The sequence below is a fragment of the Phascolarctos cinereus genome, unplaced genomic scaffold (genome assembly GCF_003287225.1).
Source record: "Phascolarctos cinereus isolate Bilbo 61053 unplaced genomic scaffold, phaCin_HiC Scaffold_726;HRSCAF=1367, whole genome shotgun sequence".
NCBI classification, from domain to species: domain Eukaryota; kingdom Metazoa; phylum Chordata; class Mammalia; order Diprotodontia; family Phascolarctidae; genus Phascolarctos; species Phascolarctos cinereus.
Genome location: NW_027556098.1, coordinates 389,181,115 through 389,201,285, shown reverse-complemented (window position 1 = coordinate 389,201,285; position 20,171 = coordinate 389,181,115). Strand labels below are relative to the sequence as shown.

General features: G+C 44.6%; 1 protein-coding gene across 1 annotated transcript; it reads right to left on the bottom strand.

Moving 5' to 3' along the window:
- Nucleotides 1–8,985: 8,985 nt before the first annotated feature.
- On the bottom strand, nt 8,986–14,519 carry KIAA2013 (KIAA2013 ortholog). Its single transcript, XM_020973683.2, has 3 exons — nt 13,205–14,519; nt 11,055–11,908; nt 8,986–9,271 (listed from the first exon to the last, which is right to left on the bottom strand). The coding sequence occupies exons 1-3, from the start codon at nt 14,298–14,300 to the stop codon at nt 9,254–9,256; spliced, it is 1,968 nt and encodes a 655-aa protein (XP_020829342.1). The 5' UTR covers nt 14,301–14,519; the 3' UTR covers nt 8,986–9,253.
- Between the last annotated feature and the right edge of the window lie 5,652 nt (nt 14,520–20,171).

Here is a 20,171-nt window from a genome sequence, read left to right as displayed (position 1 = left end):
CTATTCTGGGATTGAAGTCAGATAAGTGCATAGGACGTGCATGCACTGTCCTTAGCACAGCATGAGCTCTACATCATTGTAACTTGAGAAGAAGTTCCTGTTACTTTACTGCTTAAGTGAATGCTTTGCAAAAATTAAACGGAGTTGCTTCCATCTTGTCTCCCTCCTAATCAATGCACATTTGAGATAGAAAATCAAGCTGGTCTTCATTCATCAGATGATTGGGAAATCGTAGGCCCTAGGTAGGCTCTAGAGCCAAGTGAACTAGTTGTGCATAACAAACTGGCGCCCAACGTGGGGCTGCACTGCTGCCGTGAAGAAGATATGGAGAGTAAGACAGCTGCGTGACACAGTCGGGAAACATCTGGACCAAGAAGACGCGACACCCACATCAAGACACCGAGGTCTGTTGGAGCCAGGCAGCCTCCTCGTGAGAGGCCTCCAAATCGTATCCCGTGGCACAGAACAATGGAGAGGTAAGATGAAGTCTTATCATGAGGCAAAATCTAGGTAAACTCTCAGATAAGGAACAGAATGTTAGAGGAATATATAAAGTGATTGAGGAACAGGGGTGCTCGGTAACTCCTAAGAAAATAAGAGAGTTTCTAGATATTATTGATATAAAATCTCCATGGCACCCCAGAGAAGGGAGTTTAGATTTAGAACAATGGAAAATAGTGGGAGAACAATCGACGGAATTTTATAACACCAAAGGCCCAAAATCAGTTCCTCTGGGTACTTTCACTATCTATAATCTTATAAAAATGGGCTTGCAAGCTGAAATACAGGGTGAGAAAAGAAAGTTCCCTGCCTGTACTCAAACAACTTCCTCGCTGTGCTCGCCTAATAGTAGAGCCGGCTCTCCTGAGAGAGAGAACAGACCCAAAATGTATAGGTTATATCCTGATTTAGCCGAATTAAGGACAGAGCAGGCAGAGGAATGGCCAGAACCCCCTCCCCCATGGGAGGATATTAGCTGCACAAAGAATGAGGAAGCTTTAGGTGCTGTAAGAACAAAGGAAGTTCCCGCCATGTGCCATGAGGAATTTCAAAAGTCCCCAAGGGGAAGTTGAATAGAAACGTGTAGTCACAGCACTATATTGTGGACATTGTGGAGCATTACAAAGTGAAAAAGTTTCCTTTTATAAAAACCAAAACCTTAAGAAAGATTTTGCCTGGTTTTAGAATATCATGAAAAGAAAAGATAAAATAAAATAAAAATAGTATTATTTCATTTGTGTAGGGAATTTCTGACAAGTTTCTCGCTTTTGGATTCTCCCTGTCATTTTGTTCTATGTTTGTCTGTGTCTGTGTGAATGATGGTCTGTGATTAATGTCTGATCTGTTTAATCTTTTACTGCCAGGCAGCCAAGGGCTGCAACTGGATTTTGAAATGCTGTTAGTGACTTTCTCCCCTTCCCCCTCCCTAATACCAGCCGCATTTCCCGGGGAGCGGGTGGATGGGGGAAAGAATGGGAGAAAAAGTACTTCATTATTTAGGTTATATAATTTGACAAAAGGCAAGAAAGTTTAAGCATACAGGAATAAGAAAAGTATGGATAGAAAGAATAATATAATCTGTTTGCATGAATAGCGGGAATAGATGATTTGAGAGTAAAAGATTTGGAAACTTTTGGAGAAAAAAATTCTCTTTCTTTTTTGCATTCTAAAGCTCTGGACAAAGCTTTGGGTGTAAGATTGAAAGATTACGTTGAAAAATATTCTCTTCCTTTCTCTCGAATTCCAACCCTGACCAAGGTTGGGATTGGGGAGAAAGGAAGAGATAAGTAGGACAGTTTTCTTCTTCAAATCAAAAAGAAAAGTTTTTAAGTATTGGAACACAATCTAAAGATAATTTAGTTCATTCACATTAGTAATATGCATATTTCAAGTTTTAAAAATCTAGTCTCATTACAAATTGGTACACTTTTATGTGTTATGTCAAGCAATTTTTAATAATTTTGATGTTATTAAAACGTGAACTAAAAGAAACTGAAAGGTAGTGAGATAACTGTGTAAATCTAGCTAAATTATTTTATCAAGTCCGGTTAATCTTGTTCTATGATGCTTTATAACTATCATTTAGAGAATCAGGTATTTCTATCTTTACCTATGATTAAAAGAACAGCTTAGAGCTAAAATAATTTAACTATCACTCATGAAAATTACCAAAATTGTTAACTAAGTTATTTGAAGTTACTGTTTTAAAGCTAAGACCTAGAATTCTTAATTACTTCTGAGTGAAAAGGAGGGACACAAGGCAATTAATTCCCTTAACTTTGTAAGGTTGCCAAAAGCTCCTACCAACTGTGTCAAGGTCGTCTGCTCTGAGAGAAGAATTTGTTTATGTTATTCAGTTCCTAAACAATTCATTTAGCTTACTGAGACATTGCAACTTTATACAAATGATTTCTAATAATTGGCTTTTTCACCAAGACAAGTTTAAATGTAGGAAAGAAAGGATGTTAAGTAAAATTTCTTATATATGCAAGTCCTAGTAAATCTTTATTGATTATTGCACTTCTATGAAAATAATTAACTATATCTGGCTTTAAGCCATAATCAGTGAAACTTACTGCTTGAGGTAAAAGACTCTTAGAACTATAATTAACTTTGTTTTGAGCTTGAATTTGGGAATGGTTGTCTTATTAAATCAGTATTTCCCATTTTCCCTATTATGATCCTTTAAGGAGGAATGTTTCTTACCATGTGCCGAAATTTTGTTCATCACACTATTAAACCTGTTAGTTAGAAATATTCCCAGACAAAAATAATTTATTGTATGGATGATAAACTTTGCAGTTGTCCTACTACTACCAAACTTTCCTTATTAATGCCCAAGTTTTAACAAGCTTTTCAGTCAACAAGTTTTTCAGTCTCATAGATTTATAATTACCCCTGAAAGGGTACAGAGGGTGTCACCCTTTGCTTACTTTGGGTGTACTGTTCTGCAGTCTGCAGGTGTACCACCAAAATGTTACAAATTAATCAAGATTCCTTGATAATTTTTAATAATTTTCACATGACTTTTACGGATATTAATTACTTTTAGCTTGCCTAACAAATCACCACTAATCAATTATTTTAAGATGAAGTTAAACTACTAGGATAACAGATAGCTAAAACTCAATTCATTTCCCCTTAATTTGTGGGTGCGATATTTTCCTTAAAATTCACCTGTTTTTATTATTGCAAAGAAGTCAGGAAAATTAATGATGCTTTATGACTTCCTAGCCTTTGATAGTTATTGATTTAAAAGATTGCTTTTTTACTATTCCATTATAAAAAAGCTAAAAATGATACATTACATGGATGATATTTTATGTGCTCATCCCAATTCTGAAGTGTTGGAAGAAATCTTGTTAAAAATACAAAATTTGTTGCAAAGTCATGGGCTTCAAATAGCCCCAGAAAAAATTCAAAAACATCCTCCATATCAATATTTAGGTCACCAGATACTTCAAGAAAAAATAGTTCTACATCCTCCAAAAACAGACCTACAAAAGTTGAAAACACTTAATGATTTTCAGAAACTTACAGGAAATATACAGTGGCTTCAGTCACAGATAGGCATTCCAAATTATGAACTGATACCTTTATATGATTGCCTTAGAGGCAATCCTCAATTAGATTCACCCCAAATACTGACCCCTGAGGAGAAACACACATTGCTGTATATTCAGGAACAAGTAGTTGGAGCACACACAAACAGGATTGATATGCATGAAAGCTTGGAAGCTTCTATATTTAACACCCCAAATTCTCTAACAGCAGTGATACACCAGAAACAAAGGCTTTTAGAATGGGTATATTTACCATCTCAGCCAAAAAATACTTTAAGTAATTATATGGCCGTGATAGGGGACTTAATACATAAAATTGACAACAGGTGTTTAACATTATGTAGCGCACATCTGGAAGTCATACACCTTCCATTTTCTCAACAAATAATTGAAATGGCAATACAAACAATGCCTAACTGGCAAGTGAATATCAATTTGAAAATTGTGTATGGAAAACCCCTTAAATATCACACAATCTTTGAGAAATGGCCTTGGATACAACCTACACTTACAGCAGGTGAACACGTACACGGGATTAATGTCTTTACTGATGCCACTAAGATGAATAAGGCCTCTGTCTGGTGTCCTAAAAGAAAGGAGCTACATGTGATTGAAACACCCTTTATATCCACACAACAGAATGAATTATATGCTGTCTATTGTGCATTTCAAAAATATGAGGAGCCAATGAATATTAGCACAGATAGTAAATATGTTGAAGGAATTCTAAAACATCTAGAGACTGCTGTAATAAAAAATACTGGTAACAATATATGTCAGCTGCTTAATGATATACAACTTATGATACAGAATAGGACAGAAAAATTTTATGTTTTGCATGTTCGTTCCCACACTCTTGCCCCAGGACCAATTTTTGAAGGTAATGATATTGTTGATAGGTCTTTAACAATGAATGTGGAAATAGCAAGGAATAGTCATAATAAATTACATTTATCTGCTAGGTCTTTAAGAACTTTATATGGCATAACAAAATCACAAGCACGTGAAATTGTTAAGCGCTGTGCTACTTGTGTGCCTTTTCAACCCCCTTTCCATGTTGATGTCCATAACCCCAAGGGACTTACACCTAACACTTGGCAAATGGATGTTACTCATTATTCTCCTTTTGGAAGACAAAAATATGTTCATGTTTCTATTGATACTTATTCAGGCTTTATTTTTGATACTGCTCAAGGGTGAGGCTGTTGCAATGTTGTTAATCATTTGCTTCATTGTTTTTCCTTCACTGGCCCACCTCAATGCTTAAAGACTGATAATGGTCCTGCATATATTTCAGAAGGTTTTAAAAGGTTTTGTACTGAGTTCTCTATTAGTCACACTACTGGCCTTCCCTATAATCCTCGTGGTCAGGCCATAGTTGAACGTGCCAATCGTACCTTGAAAATGGTGCTCCAAAAAACAAAAAGGGGGATCTAAGGGATCCCCTTGGCATCAATTGAACACTGCACTCTACACTATAAATTATTAAAATTCGATAGTTGTAACCTCTCTCCTGCAATGAAATATCTGGCAGGAAATGACAACAGTACTAGTGACACCACGAAATCAAACAGATTCCTTTCTCCTCAACATAATATGAAAGTTATGTGGAGAGACGTTGACAGTGTCTGGCAGGGTCCAGGGCAAGTGCTAACCTGGGGTCAAGGGTTTGTTCTTATTTTCACAGGTGATGGAGAACTCTGGATCAGAACAAAGGATGTCCGCATTATCCATTCAGAAGGGACAAGGCAAGCAGAAGAGAAAACACAGGCCGGCCAGGAAATTGAAGGAGCCGAAAGAATAAGAAGAAGGCACTACAAGAACTTTTAACCAAGCTGTGCCTCTTGTTGTTATCGTCAGCAGGGATACAGAATACAGCAGCAGCAGAGACAGGAAATACAACACGATGGGCCTTTGTGACAAAACCACCATGGCCCAGACTAGTTACATGGGGAGAGACAATACCTGAGGTCATTCTGCAAGGAAATGCCTCCACAGGTTTTGGCAAGGAATTTCATTTCATATCACCTAAGAACCGGTCTCAACACACTGTAAAAATGAACTTTACTGGTGTGGCTTTGGTGCCCTATTTGTGTTACAAAAGGCAATGACACCAAAACTCCATGTTTACAATTATTTAATGTCACCACCGTTTTGATGGGTATGTGTTTAATAACACGCACCCCTCCTTATACTGTTGTCTTTTTCAATTTTATAAGGTTACTTACACGGGCATCTTGGGGTCACAGTGTGTTAATGACATACCTATCAGACGTCCAAGTAATTCAAAGCCATGCTATCATGTGACACCGATTAGCAAGAGCTTAGGGTATCCTCCTTGGTTATCTTGTCATACTTCAGAACGTCATTGTGTTGTGTTACAAAAGAATTTTACGTTACAATCCTGGCACAATTATACTAGGGAGAAAAACAATCATACTTGGGCTTTTGGCAGGTTTCCATTTCCTCAGTGGGTTTCCCTTCATGACAGAGGGGTTGAAAATCAGTTGTGGAAGGTGTGGGCAGACTTAGGCCCCATAAACATTACGAATTTGCAAGGGACCTTCCATGATAATATGACAATGCGAGCTTATTTGACTGGTAATCATGCATTTATGTGCGGAAGAGCACAGAATGTTAATATAATGGCCGTGGATTCAGGGGAATATAATGTCACTTGTATTAATTGCAGGGTGTCTGAATGTATAGGAACCAAGATTAGAGACCAAATTATTTTTGTTATTACACAACAAAAGTTTGCCTTGGTGCCTGTGAAAAGCAAAGATTGGTATGAGTCATGTTCTGATCATATTTTTGGAATAATAGACCAAAGTAATCAATTAGCAGTTGCTAGGAAAAAGAGATGTATTTCATGTGTAGTATTAGGAATTGTTTCACTTATAGCTATCATAACTGCTTCTGTATCTTTATCTCAATCTATATCTATCGCAAGAAATGAAATGGTTCAAGCTGATTTTATGAATCAATTAGCTCGCAATGTATCTAAAGGTTTTCAAACACAAAAAAGGATAGATGATGAATTTTACCATATGCTTGAGGGAATGAAGGAAACCATTATTGAAATAGGTGATGAATTGGATATTTTAGAATATAGAACACATTTGAAATGTGATTATAGGTATGAATTCATTTGCCTTACCAATGTTAAATACAATAAATCCCAATGGGATTGGCAAAGAATACGTAGGCATCTAAATGGGCTGTTTGGAAATTCTACTATTGCAGTGGATATTGATGACTTATACGAAATTGCTAAAGATATTGCAAGGGCGGCTGATAAGGATTTGATGCCAGATAAAACTGCCCAACAGACAGATAAAATCCGTAACCCTTTTAATGACCTTGGACATTGGTTTATATCTCTACTGTCTTCCTTATTGCCATTATATTTGATTTTGCTGGCCATGCTGTGTTTTGGACCGTGTTTGCTCAGGTGCATAGCTAATCAGATAAAGGACTTTGGGACTGAGCTTCATATGCTCCGTCTCCATCAGAAACAAAAAGGGGGAATTGTTAGGGATCTACAAGGATGTAGAGGGCCACAGGCTGTTCAAGAGGTCTCACTGATGGGTGAAGGCCCCTCTCGGGTGCTGATCTTTGAGCAAAGGTCACCTGGTTTGGTGCTCCATTGTATGGATCTTTAACAATCTTTAACTCCCCTAGTTATTGTATGGTCGTTAGCAGTCTATTCTGGGATTGAAGTCAGATAAGTGCATAGGACGTGCATGCACTGTCCTTAGCACAGCATGAGCTCTACATCATTGTAACTTGATAAGAAGTTCCTGTTACTTTACTGCTTAAGTGAATGCTTTGCAAAAATTAAACGGAGTTGCTTCCATCTTGTCTCCCTCCTCATCAATGCGCATTTGAGATAGAAAATCAAGCTGGTCTTCATTCATCAGGTGATTGGGAAATCCTAGGCCCCAGGTAGGCTATAGAGCCAAGTGAACTAGTTGTGCACAACACACTGACACTTTGTACTCATGAACTGCATTTCTTACAGGCCAAATCCTCAGTTTCCTCCAAATGAAACCTATTAAGTAATCTTAAATTAGAAGCCTATCTGGGAATAGAGTAACAGAAAACAGTGATCATTTCCCAGGGCACTCATGGGGTGAGGGAAGTGACTCAAATGCCATCTCTGAGGACCTCTGAATCTGAGGTGACTGAAAAGACCCCTGTGCTCTCTCATAACACATGCAGAGACAACCAACAAGACACATCGGACAAAATGCTGCAATTCAATGGAGCTAGGGCAGGTTGGGTTCAAACCCTTCTTCAGAAACTCACTAGTTATGACCCTGGATAAATCATGAACCCCTGGGTTTCAGATTCCTCATCTGTAAAATGTGGATGACACCACCCCCCTTATAGGTCTCTCCTGAGGAGTGAGTGAGATAAGGTATGTAAAGTGCTTTGCAAACCTGTGCTGAATTTGTTCAAACCTGTATTGAATTTGTGCTATTATTATTAGACTATCTGATGGTCACTTAAAAAGGACTGGATGCTATCTTCTTACACCCATTCTGATGCCAGTAAAATCTCCCTGGGAATAGAAAACTCCACCCAGAAGCCACAGGACGTGTTTGTTTCTGCCAGCTACAATGACCTGAGCCCTGAGCCCCATTCAGCGAGACTAACTAGCAAACACAAAAGTCAAAGCGCTGGGCAGGGCTGACCCACCTCATCCAAGCAGCCTAACTATGATTAGGAAGGAGCCTGGCCCACTTAGAAAGGAACTGAGACTGACCTAACCGCTTGTTAGAAGGTGTCTTTCATACACTGTACTTTGGACAGTGGGGGAAGTGACGAGACTGTAAGACAGGTGCTGTCCACACACAAAACATGACACCATACATATTTGAAAGTATTTATTTAAAAACAAATCAAAAAAGCTTTGGTATCTGAAAACTCAACAATCATCGGTCACTAGAAAGCCCAATACTCCCCCTCCCAAGCCCATCCCCAAACAGCCAGAAAATACAAAAACACACAAATCTCTGTAGGCTAAGAAACAGTTAGCACTTCCAAATCTACCCCAGTAACGCTATGTCTTCTACTGAGGCTGCGTGTGTGCATCCTTCTGCCCTTGTGAAGGCCCCCTCTGACTGGGCCCTGAATGAACCACACCAGCGACACGCAGCCAAGCTCCCCAATGGCCAAAGAGCTCCAAAATCATTTCAGTGATCTGCTATCTAAAGGGGAGGCTGAAACCATCCAAGCAAAAATAAATTAAAAGTTCATTCAAGGAAGAAGAAATTAAATCAGGAAAAAGGAGTTTTTCTAGCTGAGATTTCCAAAAAGGAGGATAGATAAGGGATGGGGGGAACGGGACAGGAAGGCGGTCTCTTCCTGGAAGATAGAAAAGGGGGAAAGCTGAAGGAGTAAGGTCAATTTCAAGTAATTTCCAAATAGGTTCACTTTATTAAGGTGGAAGTTTACAAAAGGTCAACACGGCCTCGCTCCCTCCCTCATCCCCAACGTGACACTCATTCATTCCAATGTAAAACTCCTGAACAGCCACAAACATTCCGAGTCACCGGTTTTCCCCAACAAGGCACAATAGGGTTGTTGCTTTCAAAAGGTCCCTTGTTCACAGCAGCAGCAGGACTTTTCGAGTGCTGGGTGTCTTGTGCAAATGGAGGCTGAAAGCGGTACTGTAAATTCACTCAGACACTGGGATCTTCCTGTTCAATTAATAAAACAAGGTGTTACTGTTCGCCGCCAACTCTTGTTTACAGCCACAGACCTATTTCAGAAAGGCAGGCTACCGATCAGAACTCTGAGCAGCACCCACCCCTGGCTCAGACTCAGCCTTGCAAACAGCTACCGGCCTAGGACAGCAGGGTCAGAGGAAGGATGAAGAACAGCATTCCCAACCACCCGCTACGGACTGAGGAATGCAGATCAACAGCATACCTCGGTGGGTTGGGAAACAGTCACCTGAAAGGTTGGGCAAACAGTGGGCAAAAAAAATCAGTGACTTAAGGCAGGAGCTGAGCCTGGCTTGGCTATTTCTTAGGAAGAATTCAGAGGTGGGGAAAAAAATCAATGGTAAGAGCTTAAGCTTGAGCTTGAAGCCCTGGAGTGGGAGCAAAGGCCGAGAGGGCTCACTAGCCAGCAGGGGAGAGCAGCCCCAGCTGGTTTAGCTCCCTACGGGCTGTCCCCATGCAATGCACATTGGGCATCTGCTTTGACAACCGGAGGCAGCCATCTGCATGCTTGTCTTCAATGTAGTATCCTACCATGAGACACAGGATCTAGTTTCCAAGTGACTGGTGCCACCTCTCCCTTTTTTGCAGTAAAGGAGCTATTTCTTTCTCCACCCTCATACTGGGGTTGGCCATCAAGCAAGACACTCTTTTAGAAGCTACAATGACACTTTCCCTTTCTCCAGCACCATAAATCAAGACCAGCTGAGGCTTTTCTGGGTCCCCTAAGGCTACCCCTTTATTACTGGAGGAACAAGTATGTGGGGGAAAATGTGTATTGCAGCTTGATCCAAAAGAACAGCTAGTTCTGTAGCACATTCTTCCCTTCCCTTCCAACAGGAGGGGTCAGACACTTTTCTCCTCTGCCACCAAGGTTGCATTTGAGGGCAGAACAGAAGAAGCACTTTGTACCTCAGGCCCCACCAACCACATTCAACCCTCTATACACTACACTCCTCCATACACTAATCCCTTAGGCTCATCTCAGCCCTTAAGAAGCCCAAGATAGGGGCAGCTAGGTGGCGCAGTGGATAGAGCACCGGCCCTGGATTCAGGAGGACCTGAGTTCAAATCCAGCCTCTAACACTTACTAGCTGTGTGACCCTGGGCACTTAACCCCATTGCCTAGCCAAAAACAAAAAGAAGCCTAAGATAAAATCTGTTTCCTACAGGCCCAAAGCTACAGGATAGCTAAAAAAAGAATGGCACCCCATCACCACCCCAAGGAGAAGGCGGCTATTTTATGGGACAGCCATCAAGGCAGAATGGAGCTTAATGCACTGGGCAGTCCATACCATGACAGGACCTGATGCTCACAGGTGATCAATGACTAACTCTGACAGGCAGCAAAGGAAGTACCACCCTCAGTTTGACCATGAGCGTCACACCAATCTGGGGGCTGGGTGTTGATGCTACCATCAAATAAAAACCAAGGTAAAGAGACACCCAAGCTGCCAGGAGGCCAGAAAACTCCAAGGTCCACTGCTATGCTAATTAACTGATACCTAGGAGTTGGACTGCCATATCTTTGCCCTTCCCACCGGCTCTTTAGAGCCCTTTTTGGCCTGCAGCAAGTGAGGAAGCAATCACTGCCAACAGGAAGCACAAGGGCTGAAGGACGGCTTGAAGAAAGACGGTGCCATCATGCTTCAGGATATGCCCCACCCTCAGAGCCAGGACCATCCTGGGCATAAAGCACAAGCCAGGGGACTTGGGCTCCCCAAAGCCCCGAGAATAGTTAGAGGTGGTAGCTTTATACCTTACTCCTGAAGAGCGACTTGGCTCCGGGCCCACAGTATTCATTGTAGATGAGTTTGAACAGAAAGAGGTGGAACAACGTGATGAGGGAGGCCACACTGAACCAGAAGAGGAAGGGCAGGCCGGGATACTGTTTGGCCATGTGCTCCTCGTGGGCCAGAATTGCCTTCAGGTGCAGAGTGTGCCTCAGGTCTTGCAAGTGCAACAGATCTGTGGAGATGTAGAGGAGGGGGGTGATGGGCTGGGTCACCATGACAGGGAAGGTGTGCCCATGGGGCTCTGAGGTCAGTTCCACAGGCTCGTTCAGGCACCCCGCCTCACAGGCATAGATCTTGACTGGTGGGCTGTGGGGCTTGACGGACACATGCAAGAATGGCTTCCCTTCCCCATCCAGAAGGACAGCCAAGTTGATATGATCAGTTTTGTAGTGGATCCCATGTAAGACGTAGCTGTTGTGGAGCACGTCAGGATCTGCCTGGAACTGAAGGTGGTTTTCTGTGAACTGCAGACCCCCAAAGCTGAGCACCATGCCTTGCATAATCCCAGGGGCCCCCACCTTCACCAGTCCCTTGCACCCCCGCTTCTGGAGTGTTAACTTCCACACATCAGAGAGCTGCAGGATCTGGAGAACGCTGGACAACCTTCCCGGCCAAAGGTTCTCTGCATGCATGGTTGCGTGACCGCTGAAGCAGTGGTCTTCATAATTCAGAGTTGACTCCATCTGGTCTCGTTCCCACCGGCTCAGGGTAGGACTCAGCAGAGGGGCTGGTGAGCAGGAGAGCATGTAGTACAGTGTCAAGTTGACAGTCAGGCTAGATGGTGTGTGAGCATCATTGATCTTCTTCATTTCAACCCCTATAACAATAAGTAAAGAAATGAACTACAAACAGAGGGACAAGCAGCTATCTGCTTGAGGACAGGGATTCCATAATCACCGAATCTTAAAAGTTGAAAGAAACCTCAAAGGCCACCTAACTGGATCAACAGACAAGAATCCTCTCTATTACATCCATGCTGTCAAGTGGTCATTTAACCTTCATCACACTGCCACCAGTGACGGGGAACTTACTGCATTTCAGGTTCAGCCCCTTCCAATTCTGAAGAGCTGTCACTGAACCTGAATCCTCTGTCTACCGCTTCTATCCACTGCTCCTGAATCTGTCCTCTGGGCCCAATCGGAGCAATCCCTTTCCCACAGAAGAGCTCTTCAAATGCTTGAAAACAGTTAGGATTTTCCTAAAGCATATCTTCTCCCTAACAAAACATTCCCAGTTCCATTTATCTTGGATGCCCTTCACATCTTGTCAACGTTCTTCCTAAAGTGCAGTGTCTAGAGCCAAACGAACTACTGCAGACATGGCCTGACCTGAGCAGAGACGTCCCTTCCCATGTTCTAAACGCTACGGTTCTCTTAATGCAGCCTGAAGTCACGCTAGCTTTCTGGGCCACAGCACCACAGTCCTGACTCCTACTGAACCTGCAATCCGCTAAGGACCAGATTTTCTCTCTAGAGTAGAAGACATTTAGCCTAATCCACCCAGTACTAGACACAATCCTTCTAGGTCTCCTTCAACACAGAAGAAGCCCTCTGCACTCATTGCTATCTTGATTGTGGCTCCCAAAAAGATAACCAAAATTCATTCCGAATGTCCTGTTCCACATAAAACCTCAAATGACTGGTCCCCTACACCACCTTCAATTTTAGGAAGTATCAAGTCCTATCTTAAAGCTGCCAAACAAAGCAGACAACTTACAGGAGGTGTATAGAATGAAGTAAAAATCCACTCTTTATCTATGATTTGCAACCACTTCTTGGACAGTGAAATGGAATAACCTTTTCCTGGGTGGTGGCACTGATCCAGGCTACTGGGGAGTAAGGGTCATAGTCCCTGCAGTAGTGAGGACAAAATCCTGATATTTCATCTAGATACATCTTGGAGATTCCTACACTCAATGCCAGGGTCAAAGACGCTGAAAAAGGGACTGCACATACTGGCTCCTGAACCTGCTGGGACCAGATTCAATCCCTCAGCCAAATGCTTTACCCACCTGCCTGACCTCACCCATTCCTCCCTCCACTTCTGCGGATCTACAAGATGCCTCCCTGGTCCCCCAGGTTCCCCCCAAGCCAGGGGACTGCCGCGCAATTACCTGAGGCGAAGAGCTGGGCCCAGAGCTGCTGGTGGTCCAGGAGGAGATCGGCCACGGGGATGTCCATCAGCTCCAAGATCTCCTTGCGGGCCATGTCCTGCAGGGCCTTCAGTTCCTTCATCTCCTTGGCCCCCTTGGCCTTCAGGGCCCGTAGGTCCACGGGCTCCGAGATGTAGACCACCCACAGCACGGCCTCATCCAGCAACGACTTGGGGGCCACCTGGAGCAGGTCCACCAGCTTCTTGGCGGCCACCACCACCAGGTTGACCTTGCCGTTGGGCAGCGGGGGCGAGTGTCCCGAGTGCAGCAGGAACTGGTGGTCGCCGGCCTTCTCCAGGGTGCTGCTGAAGGCCTTGAGGGGCGGCCTGGGAGTGGGGCCCACGGTCCAGACCGCGGCCACGCGCTCCGTGGGGTTGTGGATGTGGATGTGCTGCACGTAGAGGTGGGGCCGCGCGCGGTGCGCCAGGAAGTCCTCCTGCAGCAGCACGCACTGGGCCCCGGCCCCGGCCGGCGCCGCCGGCCCCCCGGCCCCCGCGGCCCCTCCGGCCCCGGCCGGCGGCTCGGGCGGCTGCAGGCAGCGCACGCGCCGCACCAGGCCCTGGCGCAGCAGCAGCGCGGCGGCGCCCGCCTCGGCCTGCGCGCTCAGCGGCCGCAGCTGCACGAAGGGCGCCAGCTCCGGGGCCACGGGCGGCTGCCGCTCGCCGGGCGTCACCCACAGCCGGTTGCGGCTCACGTCCAGGGCCAGGAAGCCGTTGCCCACCAGGGCGGGCGGAACGGCCGGGGCCGACTCCGGGGCCGCGGCGCCGTCGGGGGCCCGGGCGCTCAGCGGCACCGCCTCGCCACGCTCCTGCAGCGCCCGCCACGCGCGGGTGGCCACCTCCACGCAGGCCTGCGGCGCCGCGGCGCGGGGCTCGCCGGGGCCCGAGCTCCAGGACAGCAGGTGCAGGCCCGACCCGGCCCCGGAACCCGTCCGCCTCGCTCGCCCGCCCAAGTACCACGAGAGCAGCAGCACGAAGCCCAGCAGCCCTAGCACGCGGCGGGCCCAGCTACTGGACAGCAGCCCCGGCAGCCCCTTGAGCCGCTGCTGCAGCCACATCGGGCCGCCGCCGAGCCGCTCCCGGCCACCGCCGCCGCCGCCGTCCGCAGCTTCCGCCCGCCGCTCTGCGCAGACTCTGTCAACGCCTTTGGCTTCCGCCCACCGCTTTGCGCAGCCGTAGCCGTCCACTTCTGCTTCCGCCCACCGCTCTGCGCAGCCGCAGCCGTCTTCTTCAGCTTCCGCCCTCCGCTGTGCGCAAACGCCGTCGACGCATTCAGCTTCCGCTCGACGCTATGCGCAGTCGCCGACGCCGCCAGCTCGTCAGCTAGGGCCTCGGCCCGGCCCGCCCGCCCCGCCCCCTGCCGGAAAGCGCCGCCGTAAGGCGTCCTGAAGCCAAGCTTTTTGCGACAAGTTGGGAAAGCTTAAGGGCAAGGGTGGGAGAGGTCAGGGAAGGTAGATGGATCCGGGGAAGAGGGAGGAAGGGGAGGGGTCGGAGAAAAGAAAGAGGAGATTGGGGAGCTAGAGTGAAGGAGTGGAGGAGCCAAACACGAGAGGGGAGGTAGTCAGATGATGGGGGCGGGGCCAGAGAAGAGAAAGGGAGGGACCGGAGTTGAGGGGTGCTCGAGAGGGAGGAGCCAGAGAAGGGATGGAGGGGCAGACAGAAGAAAAGGAGCTGGAGAGGGTGGAGCCAGAGAGGGGCGGGGCCAGCGAGGAGAGGGCGGGGCCAGAGGGGAGGGGAGGGGCCAGAGAGGAGGAAGAGGACAGGCGGTAGGGTTGGGAGGAAGGAGATCAGAGAGGAGGGAGGGGAAGCATCTGATAGGATGGAGGAGATGGGTAAAAGTAGAGGGAAAGGAGAAGCCTGGAAAAAAGAAGGGAAGAGCCAGGGAGGAGAGGGAGGAGAAGGGGAAGGACCAAAGAACCAGGAGGGGAGGGGTAAGGAAAATGAGGACTTTGATAATGGAGTGGAAGAGAAAGAGCAATGAGGGAGCAAGATGTGGAAGAGGAATTAATTTTGCAGTTTGACAGTAGGAAGAGACCTGGAAGGCCACACAGCCCAGCCCGTTTCTGTTTTGTTTTTTGGCTAGGCTATGATGTTAAGCGACTTGCCTAGGGTCACACAGCTAGTAAGTGTTAAGTGTCTGAAGCCGGATTTAAACTCAGGTCCTCCTGAATCTAGGGCCGGTGCTCTATCCACGGCACCACCAAGCTGCCCCCCCCACTTCTGAAGAGGAATCCGTTCTACGACATCCAGCCCCTGTTAGAAAGCCTCCGGTCTTGGAAAGCTCCCTGCCTTTTAAGACAGACCAATCTACTTCTGGACAGTTAGGCGTGTTTTCTCCTTCCATCCCCCCAACCCCAACTATTCCTAGGTCTACGCTCAGAGCCCATGCAGAACTTGGCTATTTCCTCTCCCGTCTGACAGCCCTTACAAGACTTGAAGTCTTCCATCTAGTTCTTGATCGATCTTGTCTTCTCCAGGCTAGACAGTCCTAATTCTTTCAATGTTTCTGGCATGTCTTGGTTATCAATTCCTTCCTTGTCATGGTCACCCTTATTTTTGTGTCTCCAGTGCTTGGCACGTAGTAGGCACTTAATAAATGTTGACTGATTGATTGACCCTTCTTTGAATGATTTCCATCCACCTTGTCAACATGCTCCCTGAAATGTGGTTCCCAGTACTGATATTCTGGATGTAGTCTAAGAAGACTGTCACCTCTCTACCACAACCCCCCACTGCACCCCGCAATTGCCATCACCCGAGGACAAGCACTTCTTGTCAGGATTATAGAAATCTCTCAGCTGGTCTCTCTGCCTCTATCTAGTCTATCATTCTCCAATACTTTCCTCAAATAGCATGAAATGTAGTAGAATCCCAGGTTGGAAGGGATCTGTGGGATCATCTAATCTAGGTAGCATAGTGCATAGAGCTCTGGATATGGAATCAGGAAGACCTGAGTTCAAATCCTGCCTCAGACTTTTACTAGCTATGTGACCACTCTGTTCTTGAGTTGTCATCTAACTCCTTCGGGAAGGAAGAAAGTAAAGATGAGAAACAAAAGAGGAAGAAGAAATGGAAGGAAATAATAGGATTTCAAGCAGTCTACCAGCTCCTTCCCTGTTGCCTACAAACACATTCAGCTGTTTATGTTACCTTCAAATCAGATGAGATCCCCTCCCATAAGGGGCTCTTGCTTTAGACTCTGGAGTTCAGTCCTGGAGGAGTCTGATCCCAAAAAGAGGAAATGATACATTTCTCAAACTCTAGTTTATTATGTCCCTATTTAGGAATCCCAGGAGAATGTCTACAGCAGAGCTTAACTATGGCTCATGTCTTGGGTCTGTGTCAAAAAGAGTCCGTTCTAGAAAAGATAATGTACAAAGTACATAGTAGGCATAGGACAGCTATTACTCAATTGGAAAAGAGATACTTAAAATACAAAAGGTTCATAATTGTACAGTAAGAAATAGTTGAGGGGCAGCTAGATGGTGCAGTGAATAGAGCATGGGCCTGGAGTCAGGAGAACCTGAGTTCAAATCTGGCTTCAGACACTTGACACTTACTAGCTGTGTGACTCTGGGCAAGTTACTTCACCCCATTGCCTTGCAGAACAAAAGAAATAGTTGAAAAATAATAATAACCCATTATGCTCATACTCTCCCAGCAGGTAAAGAATACTTTGTGCTGAAGAGCACACCTTGTATCTGTACAGTGTGAACAAAATCCAGATCTTCTGGCTAGCCGGAAGTGATGGGCTCTCTTAGTGTTTTTAGCTCCAGCATCCTCCTGGGAAGTAATATAGTTGCAGGAAACACCTGTTATTAGGCCGTTACAACCAAGCAAGAACTCTGAAACTCATGAAATGGCTACTAAGGCCGGAAACATCCATCTCTTAGGATGTCACTGTTCAGTGGCTGGTACTCATGGATAGAAACACAAAGCAGACTAGGCTGCCAGGGACTTGAGGTCCAACCTTAGGCTAGCCAAAGTAGCACATGTTCGCAAAAGAAATCCTCCCTCCTAGAATGGAAGGATTTATGACCTAACAAGAGATAGAGAACATTATGAAATGCAAAATGGATAATTTTGATTACATTAAATGAAAAAGTTTTTGCGCAAACAAAGCCAATGCAACCAAGCTCAGAAGGGAAGCAGAAAGCAAGGAAACAATTTTTTGCAGCCAGTGTCTCTGATAAAGGCCTCATTTCTAAAATATATAAAGAACTGAGCTAAGTTTATAAGAATACAAGTCATTCCCAATCAATAAATGGTCAAAGGATATGAACAGGCAGTTTTCATGTGAAGAAATTAAAGCTATCTATGGTTATATGAAAAAAAGCTCTAAATCACTATTGATTAGAGAAATGCAAATCAAAACAACTCTGAGGTACCATATCACACCTAACAGATTAGCTAACATGACAGAACAGGAAAATTATAAATATTGGAAAAAATGTGGGAAAATTGGAACACTAATGCGTTGTTGGTGGAATTGTGAACTGATCCAACCATTTTTTTTTGGTTTGTTTTTTGTTTTTTGGGGGTTTTTTGCTTTTTGGTGAGGTGATTGGGGTTAAGTGACTTGCCCGAGGCCACACAGCTAGTAAGTGTTAAGTGTCTGAGGCTGGATTTGAACTCAGGTCCTCCTGACTCTAAAGCCAGGCTCTATTCACTGTGCCACCTAGCTGCCCCCTAATCCAACCATTCTATAGAGGAATTTGGAACTATGCCCAAAGGGCTATAAAGCTGTGCATACCCTTTGACGCAGCAATACCACTTCTAGGTTTGTATCCCAAAGAGATCATAAAAATGGGGAAAGGACCCACATGTACAAAAACATTTATAGCAACTCCTTCTCTGGTGGCAAAAAATTTTAAATTTAGGGGATGCCCATCGATTGGGGAATGGCTGAACAAGTTGTGGTATATGAATGTAATGGAATACTATTGTTCCATAAAAAATGATGAGCAGCAGGACTTCAGAAAAATCTGGAAACACTTATATGAACTGATGCTGAGTGAAGTGAGCAGAACCAGGAGTAGAACCATTATACACAGTAACAGAAACATTGTGTGATGACCAACTTTGATAGACTTAGCTCTTCTCAGCAATGAAAGGATCTAAGACAATTCCAAGACTCATGATGGAAAATGCTGTCCATATCCAGAGAAAGAACTATGGAGTCTGAATGTAGATCGAAGCATACTGTTTTCTCTTTGTGTGTGTGTGTGTGTGTGTGTGTGTGTGTGTGTGTGTTTCTTCTTTCTCATGGTTTTTCCCTTTGGTTCTAATTCCTCTTTACAACATTACTAATGTGAAAATATGTTTAATATGAATGTACATGTATAGCCTATATCAGATTGCATGGCATCTTGGGGAGGGGGGAGGAGAGGAAGGGGAAGAAAATTTAGAACTCAAAATCTTATAGAAGTGAATTTTGAAAACTAAAAATAAATAAATACATTTATTTAAAAAAAAAGAAATCCTCCCTCCTACCTCCAATTGGAAATCTATAGGAGAGGTTACCTAAATCCCAAGAAACATGCTCAAAATCGGGAGACAGCTTAGGCACCAGTCATCTTCAACACAACACCCCTAGTCATGGTGACCAAGGGATCAACCAGGAGCTTCTGGTCAGGAATGACCTTTAGTAAAGGACCCAAGTACATTTCCCACCAAAATGGGCCAGAGCAAATACCCAAATCCTTGGGAAGGTCTCCAGTCTATCCCTCCCAGTATACTTTTTTTTCTTTTCAAGTAGTATTTTATTTTCTCCAGTTTCATGTAAAGACAATTTTTAACAATCATTTGAAAAAAGTTTTTGAATTCCAAATTTTCTGTCTCCGTCCTTCATCTCCTTCCTCCCTAAGATTGTAAGCAATTTGATATAGGCTATGTATGTGCAGTCATGTAAAACATTTTCATATTAGTCATGTTGTAAAAGAAGAAACAGATCAAAAGGAAAATACACACACAGTATTCTTTCATCTGCATTCAGACTCCATCAATTCTTTCACTGGATGCAGATAGCATTTTCCATCCTGAGTCCTTTGGAATTGTCTTGGATCATTGTATTGCTAAGAAAAGCTAAGTCATTCATAGATGATCATCACACAATATTGCTGTTACTGTGTACAATGTTCTCCTAGTTCTGCTCACTTCACTTTGCATCAGTTTATGTAAGTCTTTCCAGGTTTTTCTGAAATCCGCTGCTCATCATTTCTTATGGAACAATAGTATTCCACTACCTTCATATACCACAACATGTTCAACCATTCCCCAATTAATGGGTATACCCCTCAATTTCCAATTCTTGGCCACCACAAAAAGAGCTGCTATAAATATTTTTGTACATGTGGGTCCCTTTACCTTTTTTCATGATCTCTTTAGAATACAGAACTAGTATTACGCTTTAGAAACCTTCACTTGAGCCAGCTCTGTCCACTTTAGCTACCATTCCATAATTCTCCCTTTCAGAGTCATCTTTGAGAAAAAGTCATCTAAACCCCTTGCCTCTGGATGTACAATAAAACCGCCCCTGTTCTCTCTCTCTCTCTCTCTCTCTCTCTCTCTCTCTCTCTCTCTCTCTCTCTCTCTCTCTCTCTCTCTCTCTCTCTCTCTCTCTCTCTCCCCAAAATAAGACCTGGGAGCTAGCTATCCTTCCATTTAGTAGCAACTTCCTTCTGTCTTCTGGTTTTATTTATAGCATTGAAGAATTCACTGTCTCCCAAGGCAGCCCATCCTACTTCTAGATAGGATCTCTCACTAGTATAAAAGTCTGTCTGGGTGGCTGTCCTCATGCCTGGAATGCTCTGCCCCTTCACCTCAGCCTCTTATGATTCTGCTGAACTGGACTCCTAGGCACATAATAGTAAGCACTTAATAAATGCTGGCTGACTGACTTTGGACAGTGTTTGGCAGATTCCATCTTG

Excerpts from the sequence above, each read along its gene's own strand:
- KIAA2013 (XM_020973683.2), bottom strand. The coding sequence starts at position 14,300 with ATGTGGCTGCAGCAGCGGCTCAAGGGGCTGCCGGGGCTGCTGTCCAGT. Across the intron at positions 11,909-13,204 it reads GGCCCAGCTCTTCGCCTCAG|GGGTTGAAATGAAGAAGATC; the intron begins GTAATTGCGCGG and ends TTATTGTTATAG.